Source organism: Eptesicus fuscus, chromosome 3 (genome assembly GCF_027574615.1).
Source record: "Eptesicus fuscus isolate TK198812 chromosome 3, DD_ASM_mEF_20220401, whole genome shotgun sequence".
Lineage (NCBI taxonomy): Eukaryota > Metazoa > Chordata > Mammalia > Chiroptera > Vespertilionidae > Eptesicus > Eptesicus fuscus.
In genome coordinates, this window is record NC_072475.1 from 50,889,948 (window position 1) to 50,913,078 (window position 23,131).

At 41.0% G+C, this 23,131-nt stretch overlaps 1 protein-coding gene and 1 pseudogene across 1 annotated transcript in view; one reads left to right on the forward strand and one right to left on the reverse strand.

The window, feature by feature from the left end:
• The window catches only part of ATP13A4 (ATPase 13A4), a 133,654-nt gene that overhangs the window by 18,298 nt on the left and 92,225 nt on the right, over nt 1–23,131 (reverse strand). Inside the window, exons 14-24 of the mRNA XM_008151611.3 lie at nt 22,276–22,426; nt 20,590–20,676; nt 20,205–20,358; nt 18,892–19,003; nt 13,508–13,632; nt 9,804–9,967; nt 8,856–8,978; nt 7,454–7,533; nt 5,892–5,934; nt 5,376–5,485; nt 656–752 (exon numbers count right to left, since the gene is read on the reverse strand). Of these exons, the coding sequence (XP_008149833.2) occupies nt 656–752; nt 5,376–5,485; nt 5,892–5,934; nt 7,454–7,533; nt 8,856–8,978; nt 9,804–9,967; nt 13,508–13,632; nt 18,892–19,003; nt 20,205–20,358; nt 20,590–20,676; nt 22,276–22,426 (1,246 nt within the window). The remainder of the gene's footprint in view (nt 1–655; nt 753–5,375; nt 5,486–5,891; nt 5,935–7,453; nt 7,534–8,855; nt 8,979–9,803; nt 9,968–13,507; nt 13,633–18,891; nt 19,004–20,204; nt 20,359–20,589; nt 20,677–22,275; nt 22,427–23,131) is intronic.
• Nucleotides 2,547–3,049, forward strand: LOC103295176 (jun dimerization protein 2-like; annotated as a pseudogene).

Below are 23,131 nucleotides of genomic sequence, written 5' to 3' on the forward strand. Positions count from 1 at the left end.
ACAAATTTACTATTAAATAAATTATGAAAATAGAGGCAATAAATACTCAAAACTCGGCACTTCCCAATCATTTTCTTATACTTTATTGTTATCTATGTCTTTGACATTATTTATAACTCTTGTATCTATATGGTGCAAGAACTACATAAAGTATGCTATTGTACATTTCTCCCCAACTCCATGTTCAGCTGGATCACTTGACTCCAGCCATGGTGGGAGTATTTACACCACTGAAATTGGCAAACATTAATAAGCAGGGCATATTTTTCCAGAGAGAGCCAGTTTTGAAACAATCCAGCACCTAATCAGAGAATCATCTCTTTAGTGAGTGGTATGCAAGAGGAGAGTCACATTGGACTGAAAAAACAGAGACCTGGTCTAAGCAGACAAAGGCAACAGCGACAGAGGAAGTGATTTGTTCCATTCTGATCCTCAACTAGCACTAGATAATTCTCTCTCAGAGAAATCACACCAACAACTTTTTCTGAGTGTATGTATCTATTTCTGATTTATTTTCAAAACATGAACGATCGTTTTTAGAGGGGTTGTTAGTGCTCCAATCTCCTATTTGCACTTTAAGAGGCGTTGCATGTTGAGAGTGCACCGCCCCTTATCCCAGTCCTCACTAACCAAGAGGCTAGGTCCCAAGTCATACCCAGTAGAGCAGCAGAACACCAACATACTGAATCATGCTGTACAGAGCCATGTACTTAAACATGCAAAATGAGGTAACGAGGGCGGCACGTCCTTCCCTGTGTGAGACAAGAAATGAGAAAGTAATGAAAGTGATGGAACGAAATGAGGTCAGTTAGTGTGTGCTTTTCAGCTGAGCTCAGGAGAAAAGATCAAAAGTCTGATTAACTCCATTGTGTGCCTGACAGACTGGACAGCCTCGAGCTAGTGGGAGCGGCTGTCAGCGAGCTAAATGACTTCACTTTCAGGGAAGGCCAATTCCACTGCAAGGTCCACGGGCCTCGATCCAACCAGGGAGCCAGAGTTAGAGCTACTCATCCTCTCCGCAGACATTATTTTAGCTCAGAGTCTGGGGACTTGGGCTGGTCCCAGTTCTCATACCTACTCACTAATGTGATTTGGAAGGTCATTTCCCTTCTCTGAGTCACAGTTTCTTCATCTGTGAAGCAAGGGCTATAAGTAACATTGCAGGTTTGGGGGCTATTTTCATGCAGGTGCTTCAGGAGTTTGGCCAAACATTTCTTTCAAATTTCATTTGTGAGTCCCAACTTCTTCTAAAACTGGACTGAAATAATATACACATTCAAATTAGTCATGTATCACATTCAAATAGACTAGAAACAATGAGTCTGTTCATTTTTGTTACTATTGTTTTTCTTTGGGTAAAGGGTATATATTTAAAGCATGAAATAAATGACTTGTAAAATGCCACTTTTATTTCTTTCATTTGGGAAAAAATAAGGTGTAAATTTACTTCTGGTTGTAATGGTTTCCTGGGATTCCAAAGCCTGATCCTCACCCCCAGCTTTTTCCTGTGCCAGGGCTTTGCTGCTGCCATTCGCTCTGCCTAGAAGGCGGTTTCTCCCATCCCTCACCTCCTTAGGCACGCTTTCCCACACCACCTCACCTGGCGCAGCCAATTCCGCCTCCCTGGTCATCTTCCTACCTTTCACGTTGGCCCTGATTTATCTGTGCGTATGTTTATTGCCTGACTTCTTCACTGGAGGAAAACGTCATGAGATGGAGGGACGTCTGATTTACTCGCTTCTGCCTCCAACTGTTCCTGGCACTAAGTGTCTACATTATAAATGTTTGTTGAACAGATGAATAAATAAATAAATAAAAATGGGAAGGAGCTAGCCAAACCATCATTTTAATGTGGGGGAAGGGGTATGGCATTTGTAGATAAAACACATTTAAACAAAATTAATTCTAATACCATCTCCAATCCTATAGGGCTGTGTCAGCTTGGGTAGTTCTCTGAGCTCAATTTCTTTCTTTCCTTTTTTTTTAAATTTTTACTTTTTAAAATTTTTTTTATTGTTGCCACTCTTACACATGTCCTCATGTTTCCCCTCCCCCTTTGCCTGCCTCAACCCAGTCCCCTCCCATAGCCTCAATTTCTTTATTTATAGAAGAAATAGTGACCATTCCTACATCTCCAGGCTTTTTATACATTACCAGTATAAGAAAACAGGCATTAAAGCACTCTATAAACACATCTTATATAATAAAAGGCCAGCGACCATAACGGCAGAACAACCAGAAACCAGAACCACCACGGACCCTCGCAGGTCTGGACACCCCCCCGCCCAGCAAGCAGTTAGGGGTGATCAGGTAGGCAGGCGAGTGGTTAGGGGCAATGAGGCAGGCAGGCAGACCCCCGGGGCCGATGCCTCAAAGAGGGAGACCCAGGCCACAGCCTGTGGGAGGGATGCTGGGCGGCTGCGATGGGAGGCGCTGGCCGCGTGGACACCGCAGGGCAGGGCTGGCGCCAAGGCGGCTCCTGAGCGGGCATGGCACCTGCAGCCTGGCCCAGGCCCCAGGGTGACAGCCTCTCCCCGTGGCTTCTGCAGGGCTGGACTGCCACTCCTCCTGCTATGATGCCTGGGCAGATCCCAGACCCTTCCATGACTGTGGGCTCTCTGCCAGGGCTCGGCCCCCTGACTGGACTCCCCAGCTCAGCCCTGACGCTGACATCCACAACATTGGGGCCATGGTTGCCCCTTTGCACTTCCTGGAGGTGAAACTGGGCAAGAGGCCTCAACCTGTGAAAAGTGAGCTAGACAAGGAGGAGGAGAGGAGGAAAAGGCGCTGGGAAAAGAACTAAGTGGCGGCAGCCACGTGCCGGAACAAGAAGAAGGAGCGGAGGACGGAGTTTCTGCAGCGGGAATCTGAGTGGCTGGAGCTCATGAATGTGAAGCTGAAAACCCAGATGGAGGAGCTGAAGCAGGAGTGGCAGCAGCTCATCCTGATGCTCAACCGGCATCGCCCCACACGCATTGTCAGGACCGACAGCGTTAAGACCCCCGACTCAGAAGGCAACCCACTGCTGGAGCCGCTGGAGAAGAAATGACCATGGGCTGGGAGGAGGAGGAAGAGATGAGGAGGGGAAGGAGAAGGAGGGTCCCAGAGGGCTCTTCCTTGCTGCATGAAAAACTCTTCAATGAGGCTCAACACAGCCAGCATCGGCCAGGCTTTTTTGTGAAACTCAAATCAGCCACACCAGGGGAAGAAACGCAGGCTGATGAAACCCAGCACCAAGCACTGAGACAAAGGAGTCCTGAGGGGGTGCTGTTCTGCCTGGGTCCAGGCTTGCAGGAGGCAGGACAGAGGCGCTGGGCCAGAGAAATGCCCAACCAGGCAGCTGTGGGCACTTCTCCGTCCTCTCCACCAGGGCACCCACCCAAAGGACCTCCGAGCAGCCAGGAAAAGCCATGAGTTGCAACCAAAATTAGGATGAGTATGGAACTCAGAGTGAAACTGCAATCTGCTTGCCCCCAGCCCTGACCCTGATCCTGATGCAAGGCTGGAGAAGGGCACAGTGCCAGGCCCTGCTGTACCCACCCTCGTGGTCCAGCTCAGTCCTGCCCAGTCTGGCAGCCGGGGCACACCCTCACTGGCCCTGCTGGAGTTGCTGTGGGCACAAGGCATGGGAGCCCTTTCAAAGCACATGCTCACTGAATGTTTACAGACTGGCTGTCCTGGCAGGGCTTTTAACTGCACATGTTTTTTTATACTTTCTTTTTTAAAATATTTTTTACAAAAAAAATGATTTTATATAAGCAATATATAAATGGATTTCTATAATCACTCGATGTGATACAGTATAAATATGCTATGGTTTGTTTGTTATGAACAGATATTCAGCAGTTATGGCCGTTGCGAGTAACTTCTAAGTACTTTAGTCTCTGGGTGTTGGGGGTGGCAGGGGCAGGGTGCGGTGCATTTCCATCCTGGTAAACCCTTCATAGTACTCAGTTCTGTATCACTCAGTAAACATTACTCTTACTTAAAATTATAAAAAAAGAAAGAAAGAGGGAGGCCCAGGCCACCGGCTGGCGATGCTGTGGCAGGTGTGCTGCCAGCCAGCAATCACCCCGCAGAGGGAGGCCCATGCCAGCCAAGCCATCACACCCCACACCTGTCACCTGTCGCCTGCAGAGGGAGCCGACCGGTGGCAGGAAAACAGGGGTGGGGGGCAGAGGGGGGCAGTGCTGCACAGATGTCAAGTAGTGGCAGTGGCGGGGGTGGGGCCAGCTGCCTACAGGCAGGGGAAAGAAAGCCCAGATAGTCCCTGATCTCAGGCCAGGCCTAGGGACCCTACCTGAGGGGTTCTGGATTGTGAGAGGGTGCAGGCCGGGCTGAGGGGACTCCCCCCCCCCCCCGCTCCGAGTGCATGAATTTTCATGCACTGGGCCTCTAGTACTAGTTATAATAACCCAAAGCAGCCACAGTGCTAACTGCCTCTGTCATTTAAATAATGTGCCAGAAGTATATATTCAAGGGGGTGGTGGAGATAAAGCACCAAGGGAAATTTTAGTAGAAGCAGCAAAAATAAATATTTTGGAAACTAGAGATGGGAAGGATATCCCAAGGCGGCATAAAGAGGCAAGAGGAAGGAAAGAAAACGGGGAAAGTTCCTCTCAATTCCTCATTATCAAGCATCTAAGGATATACATTTAAATAATCATCATCATAATAATAATATGATCAAAACTGTCAAAGCAGTAACAAGTTCCAGATTCCAACTTTCTAAAAATAACCTACTCAGTGATTTTTATTAGAAATGCCACTGCTCTCCCAGGGTTATTTTAGCTCTGGGGAAGTCCACTGGGAAGTAGAATGTTTGACCACATTCTCCTGCAAAGCACCTCCCCACCCAAAGATGCAAAGTTTCTCTGGTCTTTGACTTGCAGAACAATGGAATCTGATAAGTCAGTCAGAGAAAGACAGATACCATATAATTTCACTGGTATGAGGAATTTAGAGAACAATATAAATGAACAAACAAAACAGAAACAGACTCACAGATACAAAGAATAGACTGATGGTTGCCAGAGGAGGGGGGGGAGGGGTAGGGACTGGGTGAAAAAGGTAAAGTGACTGAGAAGTATAGATTGCTAGTTACAGGATAGTCCTGGGGATGTAAAGCATAGGGAATATAGTTGGTAATATGGTGCCAGTTGGGAACCGAAACATCAGAGGAAACACTTCATAAAGTGATGGTCTAACCACTATGCTGCACATCCGAAACTAATACAAAATAATATTGAAAGTCAACTGTAATTGAAAAAAATTTTTAAATAAATAAATGATAAAATAAAATAAAAAGAACAGTGGGATCTGTACCTAGAAGGCAGGAGAGATTAAAACAATGCTGGTGAATAGTGCTTACTTACTTGATAAGTTGAGGTACACACTCAATGTTTGGAGTTTTGGAAGTGAAAGGTGAGGCCACAGATGCCTCCTGCTCTGATAAAGAGATGCCCACGTGAGCCATTTTCAAAGCCTGAAAGCAAAGAGTTAGCTTACGGTCCGTGCACACTCACATACATCTCTCCTGAGGCCTCATAAGAAAGGGGCCAGTTAAGCTGTCCACAGGTGCCTTGTGGGCCTAAACACTAGCTAGGAGATGACACCAGACTTTGTTCTGCCTGCCACATAAGAAAGAGATGGTACTGGGACACCCAGTAAAAGAACTGGGGACTTCAGAACCAAATTCTACCCCATTTAGTCTATAATGACCACTGTGTTATTATGTAGCTTTGGTTAAAACTCTCCCAAATGTTCAGCATCAGTTTCTTCAACAAGAGGAGTGGAGAGAGTGTATATCCCAAAAGATACTATCTCTGCAGGGCTCTGGGCAAGTACAATCCAGTGTAAGACTATGGTCCCACACACTGGCAACTACTTACCCCACAGTCATTGGCTCCATCGCCGCACATACCTACAAAGTAACTAAAGACGAACCATGTCAATTGTGGAATATATCAAAGCAATCATAAATGATAATTTCTCTAATTAAAAAGATAAAATGAGCTTCATTGCTTAGTGTTTAAACTTATTGTTTTAATGGAGTTTCCTAATAGTCTGGTTTGACTAAAAAGTAAAATTTGACTCAGCAGTCTCTATAATGGATAAGAAATCCAGGACATCATTCCTGACTCCAAGCACTTTCAGGAATGATGCACTTTACTGTTTAGGAAGCAGCTTTGTCAACTGCAAAACAGGATGCTCACAATTATATGTAAGACAGCATGGCACGGTGGAGAGGGCAAAGGGTTTGAAGCTGCAAGATCTAGATAGTTGATCTGATCACTTTACTGTTTAGACTAGCATTTTTCTCCCCTGCACAGTGTTATGAGTATTCAGTGAGGTGCAATATGGGAGAGTGCCTTATAAATTCTGAAATAATAAATAAAACTTACTTGTTGGTGCTGTTAATAGTACACAAGGAAAAAATCTGCCATGTTAGCAGTCACTCAACAAAAAATGCAGTGCCAGGCCCAGGAGTTGAAGAAAATACATCCCTTCTTTAGGGTGGCTTTTTGAGGCTGAGTGAATACTGCTCTGTTAAATTGTTGGCAAAGATTATGGATAGTCTGCTTTTTAAGGAAAGAGCACTCTGATCGCATTTAAAGAATTTGCTGTGCTTCTTTTCACACATTGCTTTATAAAGGCAACTAGTTTACTGTCTAGGTTTTCAACCATGTTGAGAAGACAGAGCTTTCTGAATGAAGATGCTTTCCTAGTGACTTAATCAGTGAGCAGCAGGATGGAGCTGCAGTGAGTAGGGGTAGCAGTCGTATCTATGTGGTCTAACACCAGAAGTAGAGGAAACCTTCAGGACTCTATGGGTTTCATTTACCAAATGTTTTATTTACCAAAACATAAATAAATAAATAAATAAATAAATAAATAAATAGTCCCAAATGATGGGCACTTTATTTGGACTGCCCATTCTATCAATGGAGACCTTTTGATAAATTATTTATCTGACTTAGGATAAATTATTTTTCTGACTTAGGATGAAAAGGATGCTTTGGCATAGAATGTTTTAATATTTTGAAGGTTATGTGAATCTCTTGTCATGTAAACCTTCCTATACCATAACTGTGATAATAATTTGTAAAAATGAAGTCTAAATTTCCCTGTCCCTTTGGGAGCTGAGCTCACATTACCTTTCTAGGCTTGTTTCTCACCTTACCTTTTCATGACACTTATGTTCTAGTCAGTGCTTCTCAAGTCTGGATGCAAAATTGACTTATGTGAGGAGTTTTGAAAAATACTGATGTCCAAGCACCATGTGAGCAAATGAATTAGAATTGCTATTTCTTCAAAGCTCCCAAGGTGACTAACGTGTGCAGCCAGGTTAAGAACCACTGTCCCAGCCAAACAGAGCGACTTCCTGTGCCTCTTACTCTTCCCCTGACTGCCATGCCCCTTGCACTTCATACTGAATAGGAAAGGAACCTACTCCAGCTTCTGAAATTCTTCCACCAGACTGGATTTCTGCCCAGGAGACATTCTTGCAAAGATGGTCCCATTCATCAGTATCTGCAAGGAACCCAAAAGAGAAATAGTTTTTATGTCAGCTGGTCATACATGAAATAATTAATAACACTCATAACACTGACAGGGTAAAGAAAAAGAATTGTTTTCCAAATTGTACCTTTGGATTTTACAATAGGCATTGGTACATAGGTCATCAGATAAGTGATCAGGAAGACCAAAATCAATAAAGATGACTACTTCATAAAAATATTTGGTGAACATGATGACCTATACTAATTTAGCTCAGCTGCCATAGAGAATGTGGTCCTGAAAAATCCTGATCTTATGGACCTAAGCCAATAGAACATGAGAAACTGCAAGGATCTCAGGACAAGAAAATGAGGCATCTGCCTCTCAGAAATTTGTTCAGAATTAGCAGAAAAATAGCCTACTGATGAAATAGTAAAGTAGCTATCCATGGTCTTTGACTTACCATACCATCTGGGTTTGATCAGTTATAAAATTCAGCTGATATCCCAAACCTAATTTGGAGTATGGGACATTGATTGTTTGGTAGTATAAGAACCTCTACCAACCCCTCCACCTGAGCTCCATTCTATAGAATCTAAATTTTTCTTTGTTAGATGTGCCTGTCCCCTGTTCTCCCTGGCAGTAAACTCGGTTTAGTGTTCACTAAATCTCAAAGTCTTTATTCATTTTTTTCTTAAACAGTGCCTAAGATGGTGAATAATTGAATAAAAATAAATCATCTGCCCCCACCATGGGTTTATTCTTCATCAGAAAAGTTAAGTTTGACTCTTTTCTGTGTAGAGGTCCTCTATGAAAAATCTATAGAAATTCTTCTATGGAAGCCTGTCTTCTTGTATAATTGCAGAATTTCCACTATACTGTGAGTATAGTGGAAATTCCACCTAACCATGGCAATATAATGACAGCTACCCAAAAGCAATCCTCATGACTTGAGAAGTCACTAGTTTAAGCCTATAAATTATTGATTTTCAACCTTTTTCACCTCATGGCACCCATCAATGATGAAATAGAAACATAAATCGGCTGCCTCCTGCACGCCCCCTACTGGGGAGTGTGCCCAGGCCTGTGCCCTGACAGAATTGAACTGGACACCTCTTGGTGCATTGGACAATGCTCAACCAACTGAGTTACACTAGCCAGGCAAGTTTATTTTAAATCTAGTAGGACATGAGACTAGATTTTGCAGTAACCTCTGCAAAACTCTCTGCCTCTTTCATGAGACATTCAGTAGGTATATCTTACCTATTTAGAGGTTTGAAATTACTGAGGATCATGCTTTGTAAATGACATTGTCAGCATCTTTACCAGGAAATGAGTACCCTCTGAGAACTGACCTTTGGCAGTAGGCTGCTGAAATGTTGACTTATAACCTGAAAAGATTTTCCACTTAGGGCAAAATGGTAACTTTCTTCTCTGCTATTATCAAAGACTTCTTCCCTGATGTTAATGTAATTGTCCTGCAAAACAAGACACAGTTATTTTAGACTTGATAGAGTGGATAGGAACCACAGCATATCTGAGAGAAGACAACTATGGCGGTCCGGGGTCTCTCTGTAAATGTCAAACTCCAGTCCTGATTCCTCAGAGAAGCACTTTCTCTTTGCTGGATCAGTCTTTGCACATCACAGCCTCTATAGTAAATAGGAGAATAACACTTACTCATGTCCTGTTCTCATCCTGATTTGATCTCGGTGAGTCCCAGAGAACAGCACATTTCACACGTTTCAAGTGTAAAATACAAAAGCACTGAAGCTTAACAAATCTCTCCCAGAAGTGAGAACTTACAAATTTTTTTTCTTAAAGAATTAATATTGTTCCACAAGGACACAATAGAGATAGGATACTGACAAGATTGGAGATAAATGAATAAAACTTTCTTCCCTACCCTGAAGATACGGTTTGATTTTCCATTTCACACAGTGGTATCTCTCCTAGGGATTAAATTCCCTTTGAACTCAACAGGGTGCCTGGCAAGCAAGGCAAAAATGGGCAGTTGGATTCGGAGCCCCCTTACTATATTCTTTCTCATACAGAGACAAAAACTTTTTAAGTTTCAAAGAATGGATTATCTCCAGCACCCAGGAAAGCCCTGTACCTTAAAGCTCAGTTGGAAAGATGTGGGGAAACTGATATAATTGATCACTTCACACTGCCTGTGTGAGACATTTGGAGAAGTATGTTGACCCTAGGTCACCCGTATACCACTGCCAGTCAAAGTTGCTAGTTGCCCACACTGTGAAGCAAGTTGGATAATATGGCGGGAAGTCTGTTTTTAGGTATACCTGATTCCCATATGCAATGGGTTTCTTCTCTTCTACTAATTTCCAAGATATGGATGCTGATGAGGACCCAGTACTTTCACTCGCTTCAATGAGAATGACTTTCTGGCCTTCAGAAACCATTCCAGAATTCCTGGCCACTGTTATTGCAGTCTGAAGATTGTCACCTAGAAGAAAGGAAGAACATCCTAACATGAGGTTGAAGAGAAAGGACAAATTCTTAGAGGGCCTGGAAAACTAGGATAAGGAGTCAAGACTTGATTATAGGTGTGAAGAGAAATAACCTCTAAGGTCTCCCTCAGCCTGACCTTCCTTGATTTCATGGTTGCTTTTCTGGTTCTTGCTGCTTTTCATCTGGTTACTTCATATATTTTTGTAATAGAGTGGGGCAAAAAAACAAAAGGGCAAAATTCTAATTTACTTCTGTCATTTTTTAACAGCTTGGTAAACATTTAGTAAGAGTCTACTGGTTTTATATAGTATCTGGTGGTCCCACTCCCAGCAAAGATGGAGAATAAACCTACTATTTCTCTCACTGACAACAATGGAAAACTCTGAGAAAAAATACAAAAAGCAACTACCCAAGGACCTCGAAAGTAAACATAAGCAGGAAGAATATGAAAGAGAGTCAAATTTGGAGAAACAATCTACCAGGTGCTAAGAGTCTCAGCTTTTTTCTTTTTCCTTTCACATATTTAACCCTAGAGCTGTGCAGGTAGCAAAATCTCTGAGAAACTAGCCTTTCTGGCCAGAAGAACTAGGAAAAGGGATGCCTGGGGCTGGAGAGTTATGAGGGAAATCCTGAAAAAGAAAGTCCTAGATAAGGAGAAAAATTCAGTATGTGAACTATGTAAGTCCCCAGCCCAACTCAGAGCTGTGCACATACAGAACAAACCCAAAAAAGAATAACAAAGGCAATATATATTTGGAATATTTAGGATACTCAATATACAAAAAAAAAAAAAAAACACCCTGAAAGTCTGGCCAATTCTCAAGAAAAAGTAATCAACAATTGCCTGTCCCAAAATAACCCAGATGTTGTAATTATTACACTGGTTTTAAAGGAGCTATTGTAAGCCTCCTCCACACTAATCCTCTTAAAATAAATTACAAGATAGAAGTCCTCAATGGAAAGAACTAAGCTTTTTAGAGAGAAGAATGGAGAGGGAGAGACAGAAACATCAATCATTAGAGAGAATCATTCATCGCTGCCTCCTGCATGCCCCCCACTGGGTATTAAGTCCTGACTGGGAATCAAACCATGACCTCCAGGTTCATGGGTTGACACTCAATCACTGAGCCACACCAGTGGGCTAAAAGAAATTCTCTAGATTAAAAGGAAATGATACTTAGAATATGAGGAATGAAAACATAGCAACAGAAATAATAAAATTTGGGTAAATATAAGTCTATTTTTCTTCATTTATGTTCTTTAATTCTTGACTGTTGAAAGTAAAAAAAAAATTAACATTGCCTGGCATACACATGACAACTACAAAGGAAAGAAGGTAAAGAACACTTCTGGTTGTAAGGCTTCTTGAAAGGGTAGGGATGGATGTTGTAATTTCTAGAACTACTGAACAATAAATAATGTAAGATCTGGATAGCTATCCTTAACACAGGTTTCTGCCAAAACTTTATGAGGATCCTCAAAAGGCTAACTGATGGGAAGGAGATGCTGTACCCTCAGGTTGAGAGCTAAGAGGTTTCCTCTCCCTGCCTCAGCAGGACATCAGCAGCTGGTCTGCTTTGCAATGCAGGCCCCTTTTGTATCTACCACCCACTGGAATTCTACTGTTTGGAATATGCAACCAAGGCTGAGTCTTAGTCATCTGACAAAGATATATAACAACCTATTTATGAAACCCCAGTAGCTAGATAAGAAAAGATAAGGAGAAACAGCCAGAATACATGATGGGTAAAGTAGAATAGCTGCAGGAAACAGATTAAAACTGCACTAAAAAAATAAAAATAAATTTTAAAAAGTTTAAAACCACTCACAAAACATGATTTAAGAACTTAATTCAGCAGGTGATTTGGAGAAGATAATAGTCATTTTTGAGACCTGACTTTGTGGTTTAAATAAACTGGGTGAAAAAAAAACAACCTTAAAGCGCAAAGCATAATTATAAAAATATATCAGCCAAAAGAAAAAAGATAAGAAACTGAGAGTATATATGCAGGGGGGCCTGTTATATGAATAATAAAAACTCTAAAAGGGAAATAGGAAAGGGAAAGAATAAAGGCAATAATTAAATGAACAATAGAAGAAATTTTTGAACAATAGAAAAAAATTTCCTCTAAGGAAGAAGACAGATTTAAAGTGCTCACTATGTTCCAGACCAAATTAATGAAAAAAGAAACTTATAAGCATATTCTGATAACATTTCTAAACTTCAAAGTTAAAGGAAAAGTATCATATGCAGAAAGGAACAAGCCACCCACAGTGGACTGGCATTGAACTTGTAATATGCAATGCTAAAAAGCAAAGGACAAAGGAAAGACACAGATTATTAAGAAAAAAAGGAATGTAACCCAAAAATTCTATAATCATTCAACTGTCAGAGCAAATAGATATTCCAGGCTATGTAAGAAACTGGAGAGCATATCATCCTTCTATCTTGTCCAAGGACAATTCTTGAGAAAAATATTATAACCAAGCAAGAAAAGAAACAGAACAGAAATTTAATATGAGCGAAGAAGTAAAGAGGGAGGGTGATCAACCCTTGTTTCTCCATAAGTCTAAATGATTATGAGAATGTGTAATATAGTGCTAAATATTTTATAAACAGAGGCATCATAATGTAGGGGATATTTTAATAAGTAATAAATTAACTCAGCAACACCTAAAAGTTGGAGAGAGGGACTAGAAAGGGAGAGAGTAGAAATTATCCAAATGTCTCTTGGATTGTGGAGATGGGGATAGGAGGATGGAAAAGTACAGAAGGGAAAGTAAAAATATTCTAGAGTTCCCAACAGTAGAATTAAATTCAGGAGATGTGGGGTGAAGAAATATTCTATCTTGGTAACACAATTAATAGAGTTGAATTGTCTATGAGAGCAGGGAAAGGGAAGACACACTTAAAAAATATGAATGCATTAGGAAATCATTTCTTCTCTGTTCAGAAGCATTTATTAGGAAATTTCACACATTTCTCTTGCATGATCTTTTCTCACTTCTCCCTTATTTGTGTGACTTGGGGCTTAGGAGTAGAAGTAGAGAGGACAGCATTGTTTTTAAATCTGCAGAACTGTAGGTCTCATTATTGGTGGGTTTTGAGTGCAGTTTACAGACCATGCTGACTAAGCATTCTTTTTCTCCTAATATTTGACAATGAAATCATCATCTTTGCATGGCTTATAACTTCTCATTCAAGTGATATCACAAATGTCTCCTCCCAGATAAGACACATCATCCAAAGTATCCAGTCAGACACTTTGCCACATCACCCTTTTTTGTTTTATGTACCTCATAACACTCATTACTAGCCATTTATTTGATTATTTGATTGCCAATTTATTGACTGACTTTCTATCTCATCTGACCTGAATGGAAGCTCAGTGAGAACAATAACGTTGCCTTTTTGTTGCCCATCTCCAGCACCTAGAATGGTGTCTGCTCCAAAGTAGGTAGTCAACCATATTTGCTAAGTGAGTGAATCTCTATTTCCGCATCAAATTCTTCCTGTTTTCTACTTTTTATATACCTGTGATCATTACTGTCCTTATCCGGGCTGAGATGAGCTCTTCCAGGACAGGTTTTGTCTCTTCCTTCAATCGATTCTCCAAGATCAGCAATCCCAGAAATATCAGGTCTGCTTCTACCTTGTCCCTGGAAATATATATATCAATGATGGAACAGAAATAACACATCATAGTCCTTCTTACAGTTAGAAAAACAAAGACAAATATCTTTTTGTCAGAGTGGTACTGACTCACTCATTCAAGCACCATTCCCAAGGCACTGAATATGTGCCAGGAACCATCCAGACACGAAGGGGACACAAGGATACTGAGACATTCCCTCTGACTGAAACAAGAGGAAAAGAGAGTACTCACTAAGCAAAAAAAAAAAAAAAAATTGGCTTTAACCTTTGTAGAGAATGACCTAAATGACCACAAAGGTCTCTTCCATCTGCTGTGGTGATTTTCATTTATGTATTTTATTGATTTTCCACAGAGAGGAAGGGAGAGGGATAGAGAGCTAGAAACATCGATGAGAGAGAAACATCGACCAGCTGCCTCCTGCACACTCCCCACTGGGGATGTGCCCGCAACCAATGTACATGCCCTTGACCGGAATCGAACCAGGGACCTTTCAGTCCGCAGACCAATGCTCTATCCACTGAGCCAAACCGGTTTCGGCTGCTGTGGTGATTTTCATTACCTCACTGCTGGCAATCACCAGAGAGGAGTTCTACCTCTGGTACAAAGCATCATGAAAAAGAAGTGAGGCACAAGAAAAATAGAAGATGCCAGTTTTTCTAGAAACCAACGCTGCAATCAATATCATTTTAGCCCCAGGGGTATGAGGCCATAATCTCAAAAGCATAGTTTCTCTTTAAAGTCCACCCTCCCCCTCTATCTGTCAGCTGGTAGCATTGCTCTTCTACATAAAGTATGAATGTTTCTGCAGCAAGTGGGGTCTCTAAGGCTCCCATTCACTGCAAGAACATTTCCAAGACATTCCACAGGACCAAGTACAGGGGCATACATTTGGGGTGGGGCGGCTGAAAGATTCTTCCAAGATTAATTTATCTGAGACTCAGACACCTCTAGTAGACACAAGAGCAAGACATCAACATTGCCTGTATCTAGTTGAAATACAGATGAAAGGAATACCCAGTAAAGCCACTTGGCCTTGCTAGCTATGTGTGCCTCACATCAGCCAGGGGCATGATGCTCACAGAACACTGCTAACATCTCTGGAGTGGCAGCGAGTAGACACAATTGGAACTACTCATCTCAAATTAGGCTTGGAAGGATAACATTTCCTATTCTGAACCTGACATTTAACTCTCTCCACAATCTGATTCTACAGTGTTTTTTTCAGGTTCATTTATCACTAAATTCTTCATCTACCCTAATCTCCAGCCAAATTGGGCCACTCACCATGGGTATGCTCTGTATTCAACCATCTTTAAACATTTTCTCTAGACTGCCAGAGACACTCTTTCTTATTTCATGAAAAGGTTATATGTTCTTCCTGGTCTGTCATTGAAATCCTTTCTATATTTTGAGGGCCAATACACATCAACTTCCCATAAAGGCTCCCCAGATAAAAATACTTGTTTCCTCAGTATATTATTTCTATCTCAGGTTTTCTCGTATTTTATTTGTCCATATATTATCACTCTTTTCTATCTGATCTATCTCTATTTCAATTTCTTTCTTGAGGGTAAAACCACCTGGTTTAACAACAAGTTCAACAACACCCACGTGGTACTCAACACAGAGGAGGTGCTCAGCCAATATTTGCCTAGTTGAAAAATTCTGGTGTCTGGGGTTACCATTTTTGCCAGACAACCTATAAAAATTCATTTCCTCTTTCAGAAATTCTACTGCCAGAGGGTTTTCACAAGAATCAAAGCCAGTCTGTCAAGTCAATGGTCATTTACTGAACACCTAAGAAAGTGCAAAAATTGGACTAAGGAAAGGAGGAAGAATATGCAGAGACTATAGTAGCTCCTGACTCCAGAGATTCCATGTTCAGTCAGGAGGACAAGATCAGACTTGACCACTTTGGTCATATAGAGGGCTTGGAAAGGTACCAAGATAATGCACAGATAAGAGTCCTTTGGAGTCAGAGAGAAAGGTGTAATTATTTCTGGGTGGAATGATTGATAAAGTTTTCCTGGAGGAGGTGATATTTGAGCTGGTCATTAAAGGATAACTTAATTGATTTAGGTCCTCCAATCTTTCTACTGGCCCTCATACTCATGCCTCAGGTTTTAGATATGTCCAGAGATGATATGACATGATCAAACCACAAAGCATTAGATCAGGCCAAGAAAATGGCCAGAGTGTCTAGTATCTGACATAGTCTTGCAGTCTACCTTGGCATTCATATTCTGGTTCCTCTGGTACATAGTCTTTGTAGGGTTTAATGCATAGTAATCAGGAGTCCAGAGTTATAAATAATTCCAGCTCTGTTCCTACCTTGCTGTGTGACCAAGAGTAAATCACTTTCTTTGTCTGGTAATCTATTTCTTCTTTTGTAAAAAAAGTTAGCAAAATGAATGTATTTCCAAAGTCTCTTAAAGCTCTAACATTACATGTTTCTTCTTTTCATGAGTAGTCAGTCTCAGCCAAGAAATAAAGAGGAAAAGCAGTCCCTTAATGGGTCTCAAGCTCTGCATTTTGGAATAGCATGCTATCTTTTTCTGCTTCCTGCATAGACTATACCTCCTCCCAAAGCCTCTAAAAATAATAAAGAATAAGGAGTGTAATACAAAAGGAGCATTGTCATTCTTGTGAGTATACTTCATGTTCTTAAAATCCATGAGATTTTTAAAGAATGAAATATGCACAAAGCAGGCCAAGAACCCTCAAAGAAATTATGATACCTGTGCTGGAAACACTCTGAGCGAAAATACACACAAACACCACAGAAAGAATGTTCTGTTCAATCAGGGATTAGCAAAGGTTGGGTAAATCAGCCTAGCTAGGAAAAGATGTAGTGCTGATGTGGCTTTAACCCAGGAGGGGCAAATTGATGATCCAAGATCAGATCAAATTAGTGAACTTGTGTTTGGAACTTATCAAATTTTGAAAAGTTGGAATTTCAATGCTCTTGGCCAGGGCATGTACTCTGCTGTGTGCTGCAGCCCTCACCATTCCCTATTGCTCATGTGTCTCCACCATCAGTCTTTGTTGCATGTACAAGCCCTGAAGCCATGAGTTTGAAACTTGTAGATATGCACAAATCCTATATAATAAAGTCCTACGACCGGTCACTATGATGTGCACTGACCACCAGGGGGAAGATGCTCAATGCAGGAGCTGCCCCCTGGTGGTCAGTATGCTCCCACAGGGGAAGTGCCGCTCAGCCAAAAGCCAGGCTCATGGATGGCAAGTGCAGCAGCAGTGGTGGGAGTGGGCCTCAGCTGGCAGGCGGACATCCCCTGAGGGGTCTCGGACTGTGAGAGGGTGCAGGCCAGGCTGAGAGACCCTCCCCAAGCCAGTTCACAAATGTCATGCACCAGGCCTCTAGTTTTATTATAATAATCAGAAGCAACAGCATAGTATCCAGAATCTTGGTATATATCTGTCGACATGCGCCCAGGAAACAAAATCCCATTCCCAATTCTGCCACATCCTGGGCTCAACTTTTCTCTTCTTTAAAATGTGAGATCTGATCTCAAAATTTATTTCTGCTCTCTGAGCAATGATTTGAGTGACCTGAGTTAATTAAATTACAACAAATATTTAGAGTTGCAATAGCCAAAGTGACCCTTAGCCCAAGGGTCACTTTGGCTAAGGGTCACATTAAGCTGGCCCTGAGGAGAGTGGCCCAATATGCCCCGGAGTCTAATACTCAATGACTTTAGATGAGTCACTTCTGCCTCTGGGCCTCTCTGTCCATTCACAAAACGACAGGGTTGGGACACAGTTGTGTTTCTCAGCTGGGGCACTACTGCCTCTAGAGGACATTTTGGAAACTTTTAAGACATCTATGCAACACTTTCTGTAATGACCAATGCACAATGAATAATTACCTTGCATCCCAGGTGCCCTTTGAATATTTTACAGGACATTCATGATACTAAAAGATTGTTTATACTTTTCTAAGTCAGTATAGGCTTATCCTGCTTATATTATACCACATAGCATGGTATATCACAGTATATATAATACAACTATATTATGATAAACAAACATAAAATTGTTTATACTTCCCATAGCTCTGCTTTATATATAAGCACAAGGTAATTTTGCACATTTTTAATATTCTATTGAATTTTCCAGGGATGTAAGTACTGTGTAACTCGAAAGGATTTTACTAAGAGTTTTAAAGCATTTCACAGTCACCTTGCTGACAGCAAGACTGCTGGTGCTATTTGAGACTTCAGTGTATAACACCTGTATCAGTCCACATTGCTAGCCCTAATGATCCTACACACAAGTGCAAGCAACATATTGCTTTATTTTGTTTTAGTGGAGTCAGCTGAGCTTTATTGAGTTATCTGTTACTTTTGTAATACATTGTAATTTTTTTGCTTTTATTTTTACTGTATAGGATGGAATCATATTTATTTTTACAAAGAATATGTGCAGATTATATACATATGAATTTATTTTAATATGTAAGAGGAAGTGGTACAAAATATAGTTGCAATAAGAGAGGGTTGTTGAGCCTGACAGGGTTGAAAACAAATATGTTAGACCTCCCAAATTTAAAATCCTAAGTAACAAAATAAGCCTTGATTATCTCCATAGTAGTGTTACCAATAATGGCTGGAAAGAGTACTGGACATGGCATTGAAGGTGAAATAAACACAATAGCCTAAAAACAGTGAAAAATAAAACAACAGATAAAATTGAACTAAGAGTTCATTTTAGTCCTTGAGGATCCCTATTTTAATCTAATTATATCAAATCTTTCTCTATAATGGCCACCCTGAAGCTTTTTCTTGTTTTTCTACAGACATTACTTAATTTATACAAGTCCAAGCTATATGTTTTTCATTAAGTTGTATATTTCTTATCAAGATATTTTTCAAATGTTATGTTTTCTAACTTTCAACTAATTCACCAACTATAATTTTAAAAATTAGCTACTTGTATTTGGTTCAAAATGAGGGCATGACCTTAATTTCACACTATGAAACATTGCTTATAATCATATATGTGTTTTCACAAAGCTGTACAACCATATCCTATTTCACAGTGTATACAGCTATTTCTCATAAAGTCTCCCAGTCATCAGCTTTGTGATTCAGATAGGGTAGAGTTGACTATATCCCTGTCTACTAAGTTTAGAAGCATTTCATGCCCATGAATCCTGCAATCTATGTTGCTGAGTCTACTACCCAGCCTGGTACATCTTTCCACCCAATCATCCTGCTTTATGAAAATCCTCCCCACTCACCTCATCAAGGCAGTGGTGTGGTGGTCCATTTCCAGCTTTTTGTAGGCCAGTGCTATGACCCGGAAGCCCTGTGTCGTGTAAATCTGAAGTTCACTAACAAAATTAGCTGGCACTGTTCAGAAAATAACACAAGATTAGGAGGCAATATTTACTACTCAGTTGGTACTGGTAGAGAAACAAATCTAGTTTTTGCAAAAAAGCACACAAAACAAGCAAGCAAACAAACAATACCACCACGTTTCTAAAAATGTACACAACAAGTCAATGGAAACCCATCCTAAATACAACTACATTGCCAAGATTGACCTCTTGGTATTCAGTGAAGCTGAACTGAGAAGGAAGCATTTAAAGAAAGAAGAAGACGAAGATGAAAATGAAGATGAAGAACAAGAAAAAAAAAAAAAAGATGAGAAAAATGCATAATTCTTTATTTCTCCAGTTTAACTAACAAACATTTACTGACAGTCTGCTATGTGCCAGGCGTTGGCTCTGCAGCAATTAAACTGCAGGATCTCTGTCTAGTAAGGTATCAAATAGTAGACTAACAATATAATCTAATTTCTATGACCCTGCAGTGTGTTATGCTATGGAATCACTTAGACACACATATACAAGTCTGGGAGGAAGTGGTTAGATGAAGGAAAGAAAAGGACATTTTGGCTGAGGGAGGACCATGTGCTCAGGCATGGACACATGAGACAGACAGCCTTGAGTAGTAAGTTCAGCTCAAGAAAAGCACAGTATGTGAGGATAGGAGTGGTAAGTCATATCTGGGAAGTTTAATAGGAATAAGATCATGAAGGCCTTATATAAGATCTTAAAGGAATTTGAGATTTTCCTGGAGTCTATGGGAAGCAACCAACAGAAGAAAAGTGACAACATAGTTATATTTGGTGATGGAAAACCCAATCTAGTCAGAGTATAAAGGATGAATCAGGGTAGGAGTGACTGGGAGCAGGGGTCAATTCACCAACTATTGAAGTGACCCAGTAGAGGGAAGATGAGGGCATGAGCTGCAGGAGTGATAGGACTATGGGTCAGCAATTGCCAAAACAGAAGCACTGAGTGAGAGGGACAAATCTGGAAAGAACCTCAAATTGGGGGAGTAGGAGAATAGTAGTGTCATTCACCACGATGGGAAACATAAGAAGTGAGAAAGATAATCTTGATTTTGGTATTGAGTTTGTCATGTAAATGAGTCATCCTATTGGCAATGATCAATAGGCGATTGGATTCTTAGGTCAAGTGCTCAGTGGACATATTTGGGCTGGAAATACAAATTAGCCAGCTGTAGTACAAGTCTGTTCACTTACCTGTCTCAGGTTGACAAAAGCTGGCCACCTTCTCTGGCGCACCTTTCATGAATACCAAACGGCCACCCCCCATCTCTTGGACAATGACTGTCATCCTCTGCAGGGCTGATGAGAATGGGAACTGATGCAGGATTGCAATTCCTTCCACTGGGACCTGGTTGAGGGGTGGGGAATGGAGAAGGACACACCAACATAGCTTCTACCTATTGGGAATTAACTATTCCTCCCCGAATCCTGTTTTTAGCAAATAAGGGACACAAGTGCTCACCAGTTTTCTCGTGTGGAATTCAAAGAAGACACGTCTATGACCTTTCAAAATTGTGGGCCTAACAGGACTTTCCCCTTGAGGTTGGGTGTTGCAGAGTGGATAGCAGATGAGGCTTACCTGGCTGGCTGTTTTGCTGGGCTTAACTACCATGGCGTGTGCCGGCACTCCCTTGATGTGGAAATTGTCCCCAGAAATAGCCATTTCCTATTTCACAAATGGAATATTTTTTGTAGAGATTTATTGGTACTATGCTCAAACCTTTGTCTTGAGAAAATCCTTAGACCACCTCAATGTTTTCTCGGTTCTCCTCCCTTGGCTAGATGGAGGTGAACCAGTCTTATTTCGTCACAGGAAAAAAAAATGCATTGAAAATGCTGTGGAACTTCAAGGGCAAACACTTCTGAATTATTCATGCAATTTATCCTGCTTTCTCTGTTGGAGCATGCTGTGTAAAGGTCTCAATCTCTATTTCTGAAGAGCTTGACTCAAAAATAGTGAGTATGGATAGCCAGACTTATTTGTGTGTGAGGCAAGCACCTTACTGTCTTTTTTTTTTATCCTGGAGTTCACTGTCATTCCTGCTCTTCCCTTTCTGTCTAATTTGAATTGATGGTCCTCATGTACAGCACAGCAGGGACTGTGATGTACATGGTTGATGGTCAGTAAAGACTCAGTAATTGCTGTAATGATGACCCTAAATCATAGTCACAAGAGCCTTTTACCAAATATGTCAAAATACTTTGTAACCATCTCATTGAGTGGCTGAAAAAAATATATCAGAGAGGAAATTGTAATCCCTACTGAAAAATACAGAAACTGTAATCCAGAAAGGATAAGATTAGCAAAGTCATATCAAACCACTACAGAAACATGCTCTACTAGAGTTGAAAAGGACCCTAAGGATTGTCCCCTTTGGTGGGGCTCACACATGTATCACAGGGGCCCAGAGCTGCATCTGGCTACAGGGTACAGGGGTGGTGGGCTTGTGGCTCAGTAGGTGGGGCTGTGTGTTCCCTAAACTTTACCTTTACTCCCCAACTCAACCACAGCCACTCCAACTATTTGTTTTTTATAAAGTGCTTCTAAATAAGGTTTCCTTTTAAGAAAATATTCCAGGTGTGGTTCTTTTTGTTTCATTTTATGTAAACACTGCTGGTCTACTTCAATCCCTTCATTTTAAGATCATGGAGACCTAGCCCCAACATGAGAGATGACTTCACAGGGTCAAGTGCTCAGCTAGAGCAGAGCCAAAACTAGAACTGGGAAAGCCAGATTCCTCTTCCTGAACAACACCCCTTGCTCTTAAATCTACTTTAGAGTCTCAATGAAAGCGCTCATGTTTCCCTGTTTGCTAGTTCCAGTCTTAGAAACCAAATCAATATAAAATGAATAGGAATAAAACTCCTGATAACAATGAGTTATCCTAAGCATGGGGGGCAGTGATGTTCCCTAAACCCCATGTTCTAGAAAACTTTGAAACAAGACATTGCTCATACTACAACCTGAAAATTTGGAAATAATAACTAAAATTACATAATAATTCTAATTACATTCATGCAATTGAGCCTGTGATATGTTCCAAGAATTTTTTAAGGGCATAATTTCATTTAATCACAATAACCCCACCATGAAGATACAATGTTCAGGGGAGGAAACGAGGCTCACACTGGTCTGTCTCTCACTGCTCTATGTCCTCCATTATTGGAGACCTCACATCTTACAAGTATTGACTATCAGTGATAAAACCTGTGTTTCTCTAGCATTGAAGAAGCTTCTTAGATTCTCTGCAGGTCAGAGGCTTACCCAGTTGGTGGCTTCAAACATTTTGAGGTCCAGAGGGTCTCCCTGGATGGTCTCATCGAGAAGGATCAGAGAGTGGCAGCTGGCCATGGCTGCACACAGTGGGCCCCAAGGCAAAGCCCTGCCCGAGGCAAAGCTGTGGACCTCCTGGAAGCTAAAGGAGAAAAGGGAAAGGGCTTCAGCCCAATTCTCCATCCAAAATGGAGCTTCCAGAGGTGACTTTTTGAAAAGTAATTTAACGTGTTTTGTTACATTATATACCCACTCTCCAATCACCCAAATTAATAGTGCTTCATTTAGCCATCATCCTTACATGAGTTCAGTGAAAATGAGAAAGTCATTCAAGATCTTTTCTTACTCTTTCTCTGGTATGGATTTAATTCCAGAAGTATGGGAGGAACTAGAAGTATCGCCTTTAATTCTAAGCACTTCTACTCCTGCTCCAACTCTCAGACCACTTCATTTCCAATGCTGTGAGACAGAACAGCTTTGCTCATGCTATGGCTATTTGTGTACATGTGTATTTCCCTCCTTAATCCTTTGGGACAGGGCTATGCCTTCTGTATCTCTCCAACATGTTTGGCCAACATTAGACAGAAAACAAATGCATGAATGAATGAATGAATAGGTACTGAAGATCTGAAGAGCATAATGGCAAAGAAATATAACCTAAAAATATTTTTTAAAGGGATACTGCATTCCTTTCTTCCACTCTGGCATCTAGTGTATCATACTGCAGTCATCATCACCATCACTTCCTGCAGAGAGTGGCTTCATCTAAAATGGGCTGAGATACAACTGTCATGTCAGATGCAGTGTGCTGTCACTAATTCAGAGTTGAAGTCATCAAGTTCAGCCT